The sequence below is a fragment of the Mastigoproctus giganteus genome, chromosome 5 (genome assembly GCF_048544385.1).
Source record: "Mastigoproctus giganteus isolate SK-2022 chromosome 5, ASM4854438v1, whole genome shotgun sequence".
Taxonomy (NCBI): Eukaryota; Metazoa; Arthropoda; class Arachnida; order Uropygi; family Thelyphonidae; genus Mastigoproctus; species Mastigoproctus giganteus.
The window spans coordinates 102434323-102451637 of NC_143579.1; the positions used below are offsets into that span (position 1 = coordinate 102434323).

Genomic DNA, 17315 nt, shown 5'->3' on the forward strand with positions numbered 1-17315 from the left:
TTCTGACCATCCCGGAAGTCTATCTAGGTCACTGTGAAGAACCTCTGCGTGCTGGCGATCATTAACTACTCTACTGATCTTTACATTGTCTGCAAGTTTAGACCTCGTGCCCTCCATCCCTTCATAGATATCATTTAAGATAATCAAAAACAACAGTCTGCGTGGGTAGCACAGTGGTATCATCACCGTCCTCCCCACACCTGGTGGAAAAGGCATGGATTCGAATCCTGTCGATGACACAAGGAACTTTAATGGGCTTTTTTCACTCCGTGGCTGAGTTAGTTGGTCTCAGGCGTAGATAGCAAGGATTTTTCCACCAGAAACTGGGGTTTTTCGTCCAGCAAACAGACAAATCAACCATAGAACACACACAATTAACTGACATAAGACACAGCATGGCAGATGAATTTAATTATTTAGGTGGCCTAAATATAATAGATAATCAAAAACAACAGTAGTCCCAATACTGATCCTTGGGGAACCCCACTACTTACATTAACCCAATCTGAGGAATAACCATTTATTACAACCCTCTGCCTGGTGCCCTCAAGCCATTGTTCTATCCATCTAAGGATTTTCCCTATGATTCTAGCCTGCTCCAAGTTATAAAGTAACCGCTCATGTGGGACTGAGTCAAATGCTTTGCTGATACCTAAATAAACAATGTTGAAATTATTCTCTAAATCTAGCTCACGAGTGACCTGTTAGAATGGTTAACCAGATTTGTTAAACATGATTTTCCCTTTACAAAACCATGCTGTGTATCCTTCAGAATTCCATTTCCATCTAAATGATCCAGAATTCCACTCTTGATCATTGCCTCCATGATTTTCCTTGCTACTGCAGTTAGACTGGCCAGTCGGTAATTTCCCATTACACTCCTAGAACCGCCTTTGTTCCAACTTACACCAATCCAATGGAATCTCTTCTGAGTCCAGTGATTCTCTCATAACTAGCCTTAATGGTGCAATGCACTTACTTGCCGCCTCTTTTAAGATTATAGAGTATATGCCATCAGCCACAGGAGCCTGACTAGCCTGTGGGCGCAAAAGGTTTCTCATTAAATCAACACGTGAAATTTCAACATCATTAATTACATTTTTTTTCAACTTCACTCCCATAATTTCTCATTGACAACACAAAGGATTTTTCTTCTGTAAATATTAATGCAAAGTAACTGTCGAGTTCACCTGCAACTTCAGCTATGTTATCTAATACTATCGCACGTCCATTGCATAAGGGTCCAATCTGATTTGTCCTTCTGTTCTTTGCATTTATATATGTGAAGAATTCCTTAACTGCACTCTTTACTCTCTTCTTTATTCCTTATCCCCACTCTTTGCTGTCTCTCCCAGACTCATTAAAGATACTATAGTGAAAATTATACTTCGCTGAATAAAACGTCTTTCTCCTTCAGAAAATGAAGGAGAAACAGAACAGAACATCAGTGTTCTGCAAATTCTTTCCAAAATAAGAAATTGCCTGACTCCAATGAGATGTTAAAAGATGAACTTGAGTCGGAAATTAAAGAAATACTTTTAACTATTTTTGCTAAAAAAGTTCAAAGCCTAGAAAATATGGACTGAGATCGTCTACGATTATCTCAATACAATAGCTCCATCCAGCATAGAATCCGAAAGGATGTTTTCTGTACCAAATCAAATATGTACCAAAATTAGATCCACTTTAAACGATCATACTATTGATTGCTTATGTTTCTTAAGAGCTCACTTTATTTGGGCAGGTAGTGTGGATGCTTAAACATAACTAAACTTTGCAGTAACAGTATGTATTTTTTTGTTTTTAAAATAACTGTATTTTAATGATTTTTTTCAGAATATTCATTATTGCAATAAAAGTTTATTTAAAACATGAATTCAAGTAATTGCAGTACTTGTGTTTTTCCTTACTTCATTGCACTTAATTGTCATCAAATTTATTGAGAAAAACGTTTGTTTTTGGAATACCGGTTTCCCGGTTTCATAAATTAAAAATACTGAAATACTGGTATTAAGATTTTGACCGGTATTGCAAGCCTTAATTCCATTTTCCAGTTTGAGAAACCTTGCCCTGCTCAAACAGCTTCAAATTCTCGAGTATCCACTGTGAAATCCTTAAATGCTGATCTCCAGGTAATTCTCCAATGCAGAATGCAGAAAAGATAACTTAATTTCAATCCTTCTAAAACTCAATCCTGTCTTATATCTCACTAAAAGAATTCTTCTTCTCTTATGCTTATCTTCGATGACACTCCAATTTCTAGGCAAGATCTTGGGGATTACTCTGACTTCTAATCTCTCTTTGCACAAGCAAATTACAAATATTGCTTCCTCTGCATCTAAAAAAACTTGGTTTTCTCTTTTGCTCTCGGCATTACTTTTCTTCTTCCAAACAGCTGTTGACCCTGTAGAAATCGCAAATCCGCCCTACATGGAACATTGTTCCCACATCTGGGGCGGTACCTCCAAAGCCTGGAGGTACCGCCCCAGGCTTCTAGATTCCATTCAAAAGAGTGCAGTTAGGTTAATTAATGTCTCGTCTCTAATAGAGTCTCTCCACTTTCTGTCTCATGTATTTTTGTATGAGAGTCTCTCCACTCTCTGTCGCATGTACTTTCTATGAGAGCCTCTCCACTCCACTCTGTCTCATAGACTTTGTTTCTGTTGCATGCCTTTCTATAGATACTTGCATGGGCACTGTTCTTCTGAATCGGCTTCTATAATTCCCGCTCTCTCTCTTTCAAAACAGTCCGAACATGTTCTGCAACCTGTCAACAACCTTTTACTGTCCAAGTTCAAGCTCACAGAACCAACTTTTCTTCTTCCTCATTTATTCATTCAACTTGTTTTCTGCAACAATGTAAATTTCTGCAACGATGTAAATAAAACTACAGCTAAGGCCTCCAAATCCCTTGGACTGGTTAAAAGAATCTGCTTCGATTTCACTAACATACAGCTCATAAAAACAGCTTGCATAATGATAATCAACCCAATTCTAGAATATGCCTCACAAATCTGGAATCCTCACACCAAAATTCTTATAAAACAACTGGAACGTATTCAGAAATCCATAGTCAGATTCCTGGTGTACAAATCTAGGTTGGAATTGAACACAAAATCATACAATGAATGGTGCATTCACTTCTGGATTGTACCACTCTACCAAAGAAGAGCTGCGGCAGACTGCAAATTCCTAATGCATCTCATGGCTGGAAAGTTCGATGCCCCCGAGCTGCTCTACCTCATCAACTTCAGCTGTCCTCCAAGAGTCTTGAGAAGACAAAATATGCTGGCACAAGAGCCATTCAGAACTGATCAACTCAGATTCCATTACTTCAACAGAACTGCAAAATTGCTGAATGAATCCAGCATTGATATCCTAAATGAAAACATTAATATCAAAAAAGAGCTGCAAAGGTTTTACAATCAAACTAATAGAGAATGAAAATAAATGACTAATTTAATAATAACAACAATAATAATACTATAAAGATAGGTATACTTAGCTTTAACAAAAAAAAAAAAAAAAAATTTTTTTCTTCAATGTACTAAGATAAGAAATAACAATTAGAAAAAAAAAAAAAAAATAGGGATAACAATAAGAATAATAACAAATCAATCAATGCAACTACTTAATGTGAACTATCAAGAAAAGAAAACAACAAAATGCTTAGAAATACAAATTTCTCTGTTACCACAGCTTTGCTAAAATGCAAATCACTTGTAATGCATGATATGCATTGTATATGTTGTAAATTGACCTTGTATATTTGAAATTGTATATTGATACCTGACATTGTGTACAGATTGTAAATAGAATGATTACTATATTGCTACTGTCAAATTCCTCCTCTGTAAGGCTTCGGCTGTTTTGGAGTAATAAAAAAAGAAAAAAAAAAAAAAAAACCTTCCTTCATACGTATTTCCTGAAAATTGCAATCTACAGAAGTTCAAGTCTGATGTCAACAAGTGTCTTCTTTCATCTGTTCAACCTTCAACCCATGTACGGTACTAAATATTATAGGTTCTTAAAAAAAAAAGTACCTATACATAATAATGATCCTTGAGAATCAAAAAAAAATTAGTATGGAAAACATATTTGTTTAACATGATATACTGCTAGATAGTAAACTAATTATAAGGAATTGTGTGAGATGTGGTTAATTTCTTTTGCAATTCCTTACTTTTTATTTAATTTAATTTTACTTTATTGTTTATTATTAGTTATATTTTGTAGTTTACAATAATGTAAATCTAAGCAGACACCATTACAGAATTTTTAGTGCAAACCCCCACTAAAAATGAAATTGAAAGCCTTCAATTCTGAATAGTTTTTCTAAAATTAAATTGAAAGCCTTCAATTCTGAATTATTTCCTAACACAACTCTGTGGACGGGTGCACAATAGCCAGTATAGCTTATACGCCATTAAACACCTGTAACACACACAACCACGGTTCACCATCAAGAGAGCCTACAATGGGTACGTGAGCATCGAAACTGGACCTTGAGTGATTGGAAGAAGGTTGTTTGATGAATCACGTTTCCCGTTGCACCATGTGGACGGCCGGGTACGTGTGTGTCATTTACCTGGGGCAGTACTGGGTACACACTTTCGTGGCAACGGTCTTCCTCTCTGGCAGTGCCATCTTTCAGCAGGATAATGTGCCATGCCACACTGCCCGGATTGTTCGAGACTGGTTCGTGGAACATGAGGAAGACTTCCAGGTATTGCCCTGGTCTCCAAATTCCCCAGGTATGTCCCATCAAGCATCTTAGGTTTGTGTTGAAACAGCAATTCTGATCTGTGCATCTCAACCATGGACCTTACAGGAGTTAAAGGATCTGCTGGTTACATGTTGGTACCAGATACCACAAGAATACTTGATGAGAATCAACCGAAAGAGCAAGCTGGCTTTAGGACAGGATTCTTAACTATGGATCACCTTCACGTAATATCACAGCTAATGGAGAAAGCAAATGAATATAAAACACCATTATGCCTGGCATTTGTGGATTATGAAAAGGCATTTGACTCCATACTGCATAAGGCAATGTTTCGGGCACTGGAAAGACAAGGCATAGATACCCCATATATTATGATTTTGAAGAAAATATATGAGAGTGCTACCTTCTTTATTAGACTAGACAAAGACAGTAGCAAATTTAAAATCGAGAAAGGAGTTCGACAAGGAGACACAATATCTCCGAAGCTGTTTACTGCTGCCCTTGAGGAAGCTTTCAGAAGATTAGACTGGTCGCAGAAAGGAGTCAATGTGAACGGAGAGTACCTAAACCATTTACAATTTGCAGATGACATTGTGGTCATAAGCTACGATCCCAAAGAATTAGAGGAAAATCTTAATCAGTTATGCACAGTTAGTAAGGATTTTGGACTAAAGATGAATATGGCTAAAACAAAAGTAATGATGAACAAGTATGCCACAGAAAGGGAAATAATGATTGAAGGAGCAGTAATTGAAAAGGTGGAGTCATATACTTATCTAGGACAAGTTATTAGCTGTAATAATGATAAATGGCTGGAAGTCAAGAGAAGAATAAATTTTGGATGGATAGCATTCAGGAAATATAGTCACATACTGAAGAGCAATATCCCAGTTTGTCTGAAACGTAAAATAATGAATCAATGTATACTCCCCACCATGACTTATGGAAGTGAAACTTGGGCACTCACCAAAAGAATGGAAGAGAAGCTGAGAACTACAGAGCGAAGAATGGAACGAATTATACTGGGAATCAGACTGTTAGATAAGAAGAGAAACACATGGATTAGGCAGCAAACTCAAGTAAAGGACATTCTTATCAAAACTAAAGAACTAAAATGGTCTTGGGCAGGACACTTAGCTCGAAGACATGATGAAAGGTGGACTAAGAAATTAACAGAATGGTACCCAAGAGGAGCTAGAAGAAAACCTGGAAGACAAAGGCGGAGATGGATAGATGAAATTCATGAGTTTTTGGGTAGTAAATGGATGGCCAGTGCTGAAAACAGAAGGAACTGGAAAGTTGCTGGAGAGGCCTTCATCCTACAGTGGATTGAAAATGGATGATGATGATGACCACAAGACACATTTAGAAATCTTGTCGCATCCATGCCCCGTTGGGTACGAGCTGTTTTGGCTCATCGGTGTATGTTTTTATTAATTGTTAAAAAAAATAACAGGTATATTGGTAATAATAACAATATCAATTAAATTAATAATATATTAGACAAAAGACTATTTTCATTCATTTTTGTTAAAAATATAAAATAAAATGCAATTTTTGGCTTGTAAGAGATAAATAAAAGAATTTTTTATTTAATGATTAATAAATAATTTTATCAATTACAAAATACAAGCATAAACATAAATTCAAGTTCTTCCATGTTTTTCATGGTAATGGAGGCTTCCCTTTTGGTTTCACCATTTGTTATTCATTATCCTGAAATTTAATTAAAGCATCGATAATTGAATCATAATTATTCATAATTACTCTTGTAGATTTAATATATGCTTCCCATCTAGTGTCAGAATGATGTTTTGGAACTTCACACTTGGATTCCAAACTCAATTTTAAAATAGACCATTGTTTTGTCGAAGCAGAGAAAGATGTATAGGTTTGTTGCAAAATTGCAAAGAAATTTATTTTGTCTACGCAACAATCAACTGCATAGCGACTGACCAAATTTAACGAATGTCCGTCGCAGGGAATATATGTGGCATATTTATTTTTTTCTAAAATTTTTTGCTGCATACCCTTATACATATTTCCAGACTTGTTGGATGCGTTATCGTAGGACTGGCCTTTGCACTTGCTAAAATCAATGTTACATTCATTTATAATTTGTAGAAGAATAAGAGAAATTTACCTCAATATGATACGTAGAAAACTTCCATATGAAACTGAAGAGGTCATATGGAAGTGTTCTATGTATCATATTGAGATAAATTTCTCTTATTCTTCTACAAATATTGAAATCAACGTAGAACATATTGAGCATCATAGCCCAATATGTTCTACTGGTTTATACTATCAAATTTATTTATAATATAATCAAGTATCAAATTGGCTAAATTTTCTCCAGAATGGTTTTCTTTTGGAATGAATATTAAAAATCGTTCAACAGGATGACCATCGTCAGGATAACATATCTTACAATAACAGTTAATTGATCAATGTGTGACAGATCAGGCATAGAATCAACAGACAAACCAAAATAACCAGCTTCTTTTAAACTTTTAAAAATAGATTTTCTTACTTTTTTAGCCATTAAATCAATAATTTTGTCACATGTTGTTTTAGATAAATATGATTTTTCAGACCCAGAATTCCCATAATGGCCAATATTATCAGCACGAAAAGAATCAGATTAAGCAATTAGCTGTAATAATCTGAGAAAATTTCCATTTCGAGGTGAATTAAATTTCTCGTCATTGCCTCAAAATGGCAATCCTTGTTCTGCCAAAGTAGATTGATTGCCAAATACGTTGAAGCACCTGCCTCCAATATTTTTGTTCTTTTATAATTCGTTTATCTAATTTTGAATCTAAAGTGGATCCACCTTTTCTTGATAAATATGTGAGCAAAGCTGCTCTATGATCAGTTGAATTCTTGTGTCATTTAATTAAAACGGCGTTTCGCCAATCCTTAAAGCCATCATTGGCTAAAGCTCAACTTTAATTTGAAAAAGCTTGCATACAAAACCATAGACACATCCATTTGATGGAGAATATACTAGCCACTCGACTGAACTTTTCACCATTAATTTTTGTGGAGTGAAAGAGCCCTTGTGAGCAATACTTTAACTTGATTTTTAAATATCTGTTTTGATTTTTCAAATGAATCATTCCAGTATTGACAGTCAACAGGTCCTTTTTGAATCCAAAATGAGTATTATCCTTAAAGTACTCCATAGACACATCATTATATTTTGTATAGATGTTTTGTTGATTTTTTGTTGTTTCAGAGTCCGAAATATTTGGATCAGATTTAGTTGCCTTAAAAATATCTATAGGAATAATTTATTTTGTAGTCTGCAATATCAGAATTAGATGTAATTGCACTAGAAATATCTGTAGGAATAGTTGGTATTGATACGCCAGGTCAATTCTCAATAGAAGAATCTTTGTTTATTTGTGTCCACTTTGGGTAAACTAGATAAATGAGCCTGTAATAATTTCTTATTTTTAATCTCTTGATACCCGCTGTAAAACTTCTTCATTTTTAATCCTAATAATAATTATTCACTATTGCTTTTATTACAATATTGCAAATGACATTATGCACGTTAATTTATTTATTTATATTATTAAATTGATTATTTTATTATTGTCGATAGAAACATTTAAAAATGATCTAACTCACCTCACAATTTAAATAAAGATAATTATTGTTAAACTATTCTCTAAACTATGCTCACTTTAACAAGATCACACATACATATTAATATAAAACACTGAAAGCAAACTGTCTGACAAAAGATTAGCTACCTATTTTGCCCCACTTTCCCCTTTAAGTATGTAAACAATCTCCAATTTGACACTTACCGTTGGCACATTAATCATGTATTGATTACAAAAATAGGCAAACATTGTAAAAACAACCAAAAGTATATTGCAATAAATTTTTTATGATAAGTAAAAGCAGAAAAGCAAAAAGTCTATCATAACAACAATCATTTTTTTTTTTTTTTTTTTTTGTATACTCATGTTCATTATTCATAAATTATTTATTTTTTCTATACTAATGCAGAGGCTCCGTGTAATGTGAGGCCCTAAGCTGTAGCTTGTCTAGCTTATGCATAAATCCGGCCCTGAGTGTAATCAATTGTTTGTTATTTGGTTTTTAGGAGCATTAGCAACTAAGGCCATATTACTCCGGGAATATGCGGTGGTCATTCCCTGACCTTTCTGCATTCTCTGTATTTGGTGGTGATGGGTGTAATCAATTGATGATGACATCAACAGCGTATTCGAAGTGGGAAGCATTCGGGGAAGTAATGATAGAAGCTATTAGGCTTTTCACACCAAATAAAAAATACTGTTCAAACCTTAGATCTAAATGGATGTTAGACAAATTAATGAGACTCGTGGCAGAGAAGAAAATATGGATGCATATAAATTATCAGGTGATACAGAAGCCTATGGTAAATATAGTCTGCAATTAAGTTACAAAGGAGGTTAGGCAAGCTAAGGCAAATTATGAGAATTTTTTTTTAAAAGGATGCAAAAATAAAGCAAAGACTTGTTTGCTTATATAAACACTAGAAGGAAGGGGATGAATCACATTTGTCCATCAATGGTTTAAATGTTGATGACCTTTCTCAGGTTGCAGGCAAACGGAATAGGAATTTCTCATCTATATTCACACATGAGCAATTCTTTACAGAAGGTGATTCCACAATTTATCGAATTCCAGCAGGATGCTTAAGTATATATGGTTTGAGTGATTGGGGTTGAAGCCTGTGACTGCTAAATACAGTTTCTGTTTCATGTAGTCTATGCATCATGTGAACTCCCCTAACTGTTGGTTGTCTAAAAGTAGAAAATTTATTTATTTGGAAAGGAATAGACGAGTAGTGTGAGGTGGGCAAGTTTTTTTTTTTTTTTGGTTGATGCTCTATAAGCATGCTTTCTTGCATTATTTGCCACTGCTTATACTAAGGCACCTGGAGTGGATGGGATCTATGCAATTATATTAAGGAAGGCAGCAAAGGAGGTAAGAAAACCCTTAGCCATAATTATGAGCCCATCTTTGGATTCAGGGGAAGTTTGTGTTGACTAGAGATGTGTAAATGTATTCCCATTTCACAAAGAAGAATGAAAGGGTGATACAAGTAATTATAGACCTGTTAGCTTAACATCTATGCCAGGGAAAATAGTGGAGTTGCTGGTTAAAAGAAGTAATGCTGGACAATTGAGATGGTAGTGCAGCTATACTTCAGTCACAGCATGAATTTGTTAAAGGGCAATCTTGTCTGACTAGTTTGATTGGATACTGTGATGCAGTAATAAAGGAACTGTATGTAAAAAATAATTTTGTTATCACATATACTTGGGATTTTGTAAAAGTTGACACTTTGCACACACATCAAAGGCTGCTGTACAAAATGGAACAATGTGACATTAGGAGAAAATTACTGCTATGCTGTAGGAAGGATGTAGACCTGGAACAGGTGCAGAGAAGGGAAACTAGATTGGTGAAAGGAACAAAAGGGTTATCTTACCAATAAAGGCTTTAGTTATGCAAATTATAGCATTGCAGAATAGGCACCTGCAGGGAGATCTTATTGAGGCGTTTAAGACCTGGATGGTTGAGTGGGAGAAGACAGAGAGTGATTATCATTGCTATGGGCACTGCTTGTCTTTGAATAATATTATTAGTAGATTCTTCCAGGGTTCTGTGCTGGGCCCATTGTTGTTTTCTGCATTTATTAATGACATTGATAAAGATATATTAGGCTTAGTGTGTAAGTTTGTAGATGATGCAAAGGTTGGCAGGGAATCTGATGACAGTAATCAAGGTATGCTGCTGCAACAAGATCTAGAAAAATTAGGCAGGTATGCCTGAAAATGGCATTTGAAGTTTAACACTGACAAATGAAAATTACTGCATATGGGTAGCAATAATCCCTGATTAATATACCAACATTGTGGTACTACATTCAGGGCAGTGGAAAATGAAAAAGAGTTGGAGGTAGGTGATTCTGCGTGCAGGCTTAGGATAGCTCATGGGGTTTTGTCAATGATATTCAGGAATTTTGCTAGCGGGACAAAGAGGTGATTATCTCATTTTATAAGCAATGGTCAGACCACATCTTTAGTACTGCTTACAGGTCGGAAGGTCTCACTTTAGGAAGGATGTAGATCTGGAACAGGTGCAGAGAAGGGAAACTAGATTGAAGGGAACAAAAGGGTTCTCTTACCTCTTTAGTTATGCAAATTATAGCATTGCAGAATAGGTACCTGTAGGGAGATCTTATTGAAGTGCTTAAGACCTGCACTTGATTTGAGTATGCTAAATGTTAATGGCATTCTTCCTTAGACTGACTGTGCATGAGCGATCATAACTTCAAATTGAGAAAGGATGATTGCAGAATAGATGTTTGGAATCATCTGCTGGCTGAAGATCGGCACATGATTGATTGAAACAAGACTTCCATCTGTTGTTGTGAAAGTGGGTAATTCAAATAAATTTAAGGCAGAACTAGACTAGACTAGTTATTATAGGGAATGGACAGGAAATGTGTGAAGTGTTTTCTTTGTTGTTGTTGTTGTATATGCTCACTTTCTTCCATCATTTTCCACTACTAATACTGATGATAGTCCTGCCACTCATCAGAAGTTCAAAATCATAATGAAGGAACTGCTAGATAGTGATTTCGTATAGCCAGGATGAAAATTAATAAAGAAGTTGTAATAAAATTTTCTGATTCAAGAACCTATATATATAGAAAATTAAATCAGAACTAATCTTTAAAAAAATGACAGTGATGAAAATAAGAGAAAAGAAACCTGTAATAAAGTCAAATCCAACATATGGATCTCATCAATATGGATATGAATAATTAAAGTGGTAGCAATTTATTAATTTTCTTTAGAAATGCTTTTCTGAATCAGTACTCGGATTTCCTCATTGATTTCACAAATATACATGGTCTTAGTTCCAATCTCATTGCTCTCTCTCTTTCTACTGCAGTCTGCCAAGCCTCACCTGTTTTTTTTCAGACAGAATCCCTATTATCAGTTGCTTGAACCCCCACAATGATGTAATTTTTTTTTGAAGAGTTTCACAACTCCAGCTGACTTCAGATTTCAGTTAACAAATCCAGCTGATCAAAATTCTTAGGCTTTTTCAATTACTAATGACCTTATACGGCTCATTCATTTATCTACCAAAATACCATACAATCTGAATAACATGCCCAATGCTCCAGTCTTATTCTCACCAACAATCTTTCAAAGCAAATGGTCAATGTTAGTGGGCCTTTGAGCACTTCAGATCACAACTTGGTGATCATCTCTCCATGGAGCCTCATGTTGTTTGGCATTACAGGAATGCAAAATCAGATTGTCTGTGTTATTTCTATTCTTCTTTTCCTTCTCCAGTTTACTGTTTTAAATTGTTTGATCCAATGTTTGCTCAGAGTATGTTAGTGAATATTCTTGTAGGGATGAAATCCTTTATTCTGCCTTCCACCCTAAAATTTCATCCCCTATCTAAATGTTGCTTTTCCAGTAAATGTGCTTAAGGCTGTTCAAGCTAAAAATTTAGCATACAGTATTACAATTGGCTTGTGTAGAAATTTCCTTCTTCATTTCCTGCACTAAAGCTCACAACAATTTTGAAAACAGTTATTAATCAGGCCAAACTGAACAGGCTAAGAGTAGAAAACTTGCTTCTTGACCCAAAGCCATTGGTTTCAACTTCTGCCCATCTATGATAAAATATGATAGTTCTATTGCATTCTCACAAAGCTGACTTACAAGCATCCTATTTTTCATCTAACTGTTTTGATGATTTTGATAATCCACCTCCCACCATACCCATTACACTACAGTCAATGCCTCCTGAGGTCTTCCAGCAGAATGATATTAGAAGAATTCTGAATATTGTTGATGCCAAGAAAGCTCCAGTTTCTGATAGAATTTCTCCACTTGTTCTCAAAACCTGTGTTCCTGAGCTCACTCCAATTTTGTGTCACTTTTTACACTTTTTTTTTTATTCCACTGGTGTTTTTCCTTCTGTTTGGATTTGTTCATATCAAGCCAATTCCTAAAAAGACTGACAAATCTCTCCTATCCAATTATCACCCGGTTGCACTTCTCTACTCTTTCCAAAGTAATAGAGATTCCATCAATGCCAGTCAACTGGTGATATAAAGGCTTACATTACTCATTTTTTGATAAATTTGATGGAAAAGTGTGGTAAACTCGAGCAGTTGCTTCTGGTATTTCTTTTTTTGGTCTTATTTGGCATAAAGGTCTAAACAATTTCCCCTCTTATGGCTTTTCAATTGTTATTTTTTTACAGTTGTATATCCACTTTTCTTTCTGACCACTCTTTCTAGGTGCTGGTTGATTGCTCTCTGTCTTCTAACTTCTCAACTAATGTTGGTGTTTCCTAAGGTTCAGTTCTTTATCCAACTCTTTTCCTCTTGTATATTCATGATCTTTTTCCATTGATTGGAAATCTTATCCACAGTTTTTCCAATGCCCTGCATTTCACTTTCTAGTTTGGGAAACCTTGCCCTGCTTCATCTGTAAATAGAGTTTCAACTTCTTGAATATAGATAACTTTGTAATTTCAGTCCTGTCTTATAACTTGCAAAAACATCTACTGTTCCTGTGCTTATCTTCAGTGACATTTAAATTTCTAGACATCACATGTCTCTATTAAGGATTACCCTAACTTCTAATCTCTGTAGATTTGCAGTGTGCAAAAAGAGAGAGATTTGCAATGTGCTTAAGCACATTGCAAATACTGCTTCCTCTGCATCAGACAACTGGGTTTTCTTTTTTTGCCCTTGACATTACTTTTCTTCTAAACAACTATTCATTCTGTACAAATCTCCTCTATTATAGAATATTGTTGTCACATCAAGGGTAGTGCCCCAAAAATCTCTCTCAAGCTTGTAGACTCCATTCCAAAGAGGACTTCTCTCCACACTCTGTTCTCATGTATATTCAGTTTCTGCTTCATGCATTTTCTATAGATACACTCATGAGCAGGCACCATTCTGATTTGACATCTGTAGTTATCCCACTCTCTTCCCAACCATTCCAAATTCAAACACATGCTACAACCAGTCAGCATCCGTTTGCAGAATTTTTTCTTTTCTCGTTTTATTTCCTGAAAATTAGTCTACGTAAATTAATGTCAACAACTATCTTCCATCTTCTCAACTTTGGACCTATGCACAGTACTAAATACTATAAGTTCTAATACCTTTTGTGTTTAAGAGTTTTATTTAAAAAAACAAAAAAAAAAAAAAAAAAACAGTACAATATGGTGGTTTTATACAGTAATTTTAATATTTTATATCATGTTCAAAGATTCTAAAATTTTAAATTAAAATTGAATATTACAAAGTAGATTCTTACTGTTGTTTTACATATTCTAAATTTAAACAACAAAAACAAAGAGCTCCTGTTACTAATAAAAAAAAAAAAATCCATATTTATGTGTATTGAACTGAGGCCAAAACAGCAAAAACAGCATCCCCCCCCCCCCCCGCACTTTGGTCTTGTGTTCCTTCACATACCATATAATATCTAGTACAGGAGGATGATTCAAAAGTAAGAATACAGAGTCCATATGTCATGTGCTTCTAGATTTTTGTAGAAATAATTTGACACATTTTGTGGGTATAATATCACTGAAACAGGTAAATGTATTGCTGCAGAGTATACAGTTGAACAAGTGGAGTAGTTAAACATGGTGACTCTTTTGGAATTGTGTTCTTGTGAAGAAATTTGTGTTGTTGTGTGAATTTTATTGGCACAATATACATCTGTAGCAGAAATTCATCACTAGATTTTTGAAGTATGTGTTGAAAGCAAAACAACGGGCAAAATAATTCAAGTAGTTCATTGATGGCAGAGTTGACATCTGTGATGATTTTCAAAGTGGTTAGCCAACCATGTCCAACATGGAATGCAACACGTCAGTTAATGAGATGATTTGAGAAAACTAATTTTGTACCAAATTTCTGCTGAGCTGTACATTGGTTATGGAGAAATAAAAGTAATGCTCAGGACAAACTTGGGAACTGTAAAGTTTGCAGTCATTGGGCATGGAGGAAGTTGATTAAAAATTATAAAGAAAAACATGTGTTGACTTCTCTTTCAACTGAGGAAGGAAATGAATTCCTTGGCCACATTGTTACAGGTACTATAATGTGCATGCATCAATTTATTCCCAAAAAGAGAGATTGTTGATGAAATGGAACCATTCCAATGCATTGAAGGTGAAAAAAGCTTTGCTGTGGCTTCCCTCCATCAGAAAGGTGATGGCTATTCTCTTTCACAAAAATCAGGTATTGCTTATAGATCATAAGACAGTGAACAGTGCTTTCACATACTGTGCAACTTTACATCATTTGCAAGAGGCCATTAAAAATAAAAGAGGGAGAGACTGGGATGCCTCACAGTGAGAGTTTTGTTTCGCACACCAGTACGATGCCCTACAAGGATTGACAGAAAGCTTACTAATGAATATTTGGTGGGCATATTACAAGCAATTTCCCCCCCTTCCTCCACATTCCTGAATTGACCCCTAGTGAATATCACCTCTTTCAGTTTGTTAAGAGTCATCATCTTGTAAGTTAAAGATTTGAAATGGATTTTGAAGTTTAGCTATTCAGTATAGCACGGGCTGGCATTCTATGCAGCTGGTTATCGGTGCACTGATATTGCATTGTAAAAATTGTCTCACTCACCTGAAAAAATTGTCGCCATGCAATTTTCTACATAACAGTAGATACACTACTATGTAGAAAAATAATCTACATGTGTATAATGGTTGTGAAATATGTTTCAGATAAAATTACATTTGTAAAAATGGACTGGGTATTCTTACTTTCCATCATATATACCAAGGGTAGGAAAGATTTATATGTATTACTTAATACATTTTTAGTAGGCTGGCAAACAGACTGAAACTGCTTTTTGATATGTGCTCCCCCAGGTCCATAGAGATGTAATGTCTTCCTTAGAAAGAGCATGTGTGTCAAGGAAACAATGAGGCCCATTTTGGAATGAAGTTGGAAAATTGCTGTATGTATTAAGACAGGGAGGTAATTGTTTGTTTTTAATGAAAATATAGAAAGAAGAGCACTACTATGATAGCAAACCTAAAAAAGAAAAGAAACAGTTATTATTAACTTTTTTTTTTTTTTTTAATTTCATTCTGGATATGATATACTGCAAAATAAGATTATATGGTGTTTAATCTTCTCTAAATGGGAATCAAAGGATGACATGAGTAATTACAGACCTGTTAGCCTAACTTCTGTTTTGGGGAAAGTAATGCAGGATCATCTAGACAGGAATGCAATTATAGTGCAGTAAGAAAGGAACTGGATGCAAAAAATAATTTTTAGGAAAGCTTTTGATACTATTGCACATAAGACTGCTATACAAATTGTAGCAGTGTGGCATTAAAAGCAAGTTACTGTTCTGGATAGAGAGGTGGTTGATTGGGAGAAGACAGAGTGGTTATTAATGGACACTGCTCTTCATGGACTAATGTTTTCAGTAGAATCCCCCATGGTTTAATGTTGGACCCATTGTTGTTTTCTATATTTATTAATGATATTCATGAAGGTATATATCAGGCTTGATGTCTAAGTTTGCACATGGTACAAAGGTTGGCAGGATGGTAAATGACAGTAATTTGGGTAAGCAGATGCTATCAACAATAATAAATTGTATATTCAAATGTTCTGTGTGCTGCAAGTGAAAAATAATTTTTTCCCCCCTTTTATTTAGAGAAAGAATTTTGTTCATTATGCAAAGGTATTCCCTTTTGCCAAAGCATTTGGATTCAAAGTTCCGTCTAAGTGGTACCGGTTGTCCGTTGGTTGGATGGAAGTTGTATGTGGAACAACATTGTTATTCATACCTGGTAAGAAATACTAAATTTTAAAATATTTTTTATTAATACATTGCTATAAATATATAGTGATCTCCCAATTTTCAAATGCCATACTGCATTCTAGAGAAGTAGTCTATGAATCAAAAGTTCATTAAACAGAAATGATTTTCCAATATTTATAATTATACAATGAGAGTATATATATATATATATATATATATATATATATATACACACAGTGAAACTTCCCTTTAACGGACAGCCACGGGGAACGAAAATGTGTCCGTTAGAGAGAAGTGTCCGCTAACAAGAAGTCTGAGGGAGAAAAAAAGAAAGCAAGAAAAATCGTTAAACGTTTAATGTAAAATTAAATTAAAATATATACAGATTTTGCACAATATTTTTGTAAATAATATACATACAATTGTGCTATGCATATTATGACTTTATCTTAAGAAAAATACATACAGTAATCACTTATTTTCTTCTGCACCTTCTTCTGGCTGATAATTTTGTTTTCAACATTTGTTTGGAGTGAAGAAACCATCGAAAGTCCTTCAGTATCTTCTTCAGCGGCGAAAAACATTTTTAAACGATTGATTTGTATGAGTGCTGCTTCTATTTTCATCGGTGGTTCGTCGTTAATATGTTCTTCGACAGAATGACCTCCTTCCATTTCTTCATCCTCATGAGGAACTTCTTAAAAAATATCGATGAT

At 34.8% G+C, this 17315-nt stretch overlaps 1 protein-coding gene across 1 annotated transcript in view; it reads left to right on the plus strand.

Moving 5' to 3' along the window:
• LOC150085594 (putative acetylcholine receptor chaperone) overlaps nucleotides 1–17315 on the plus strand; it is a 41953-nt gene that overhangs the window by 13428 nt on the left and 11210 nt on the right. Inside the window, exon 2 of the mRNA XM_090373378.1 lies at nucleotides 16492–16627. Within this exon, the coding sequence (XP_090229504.1) occupies nucleotides 16492–16627 (136 nt within the window). The remainder of the gene's footprint in view (nucleotides 1–16491; nucleotides 16628–17315) is intronic.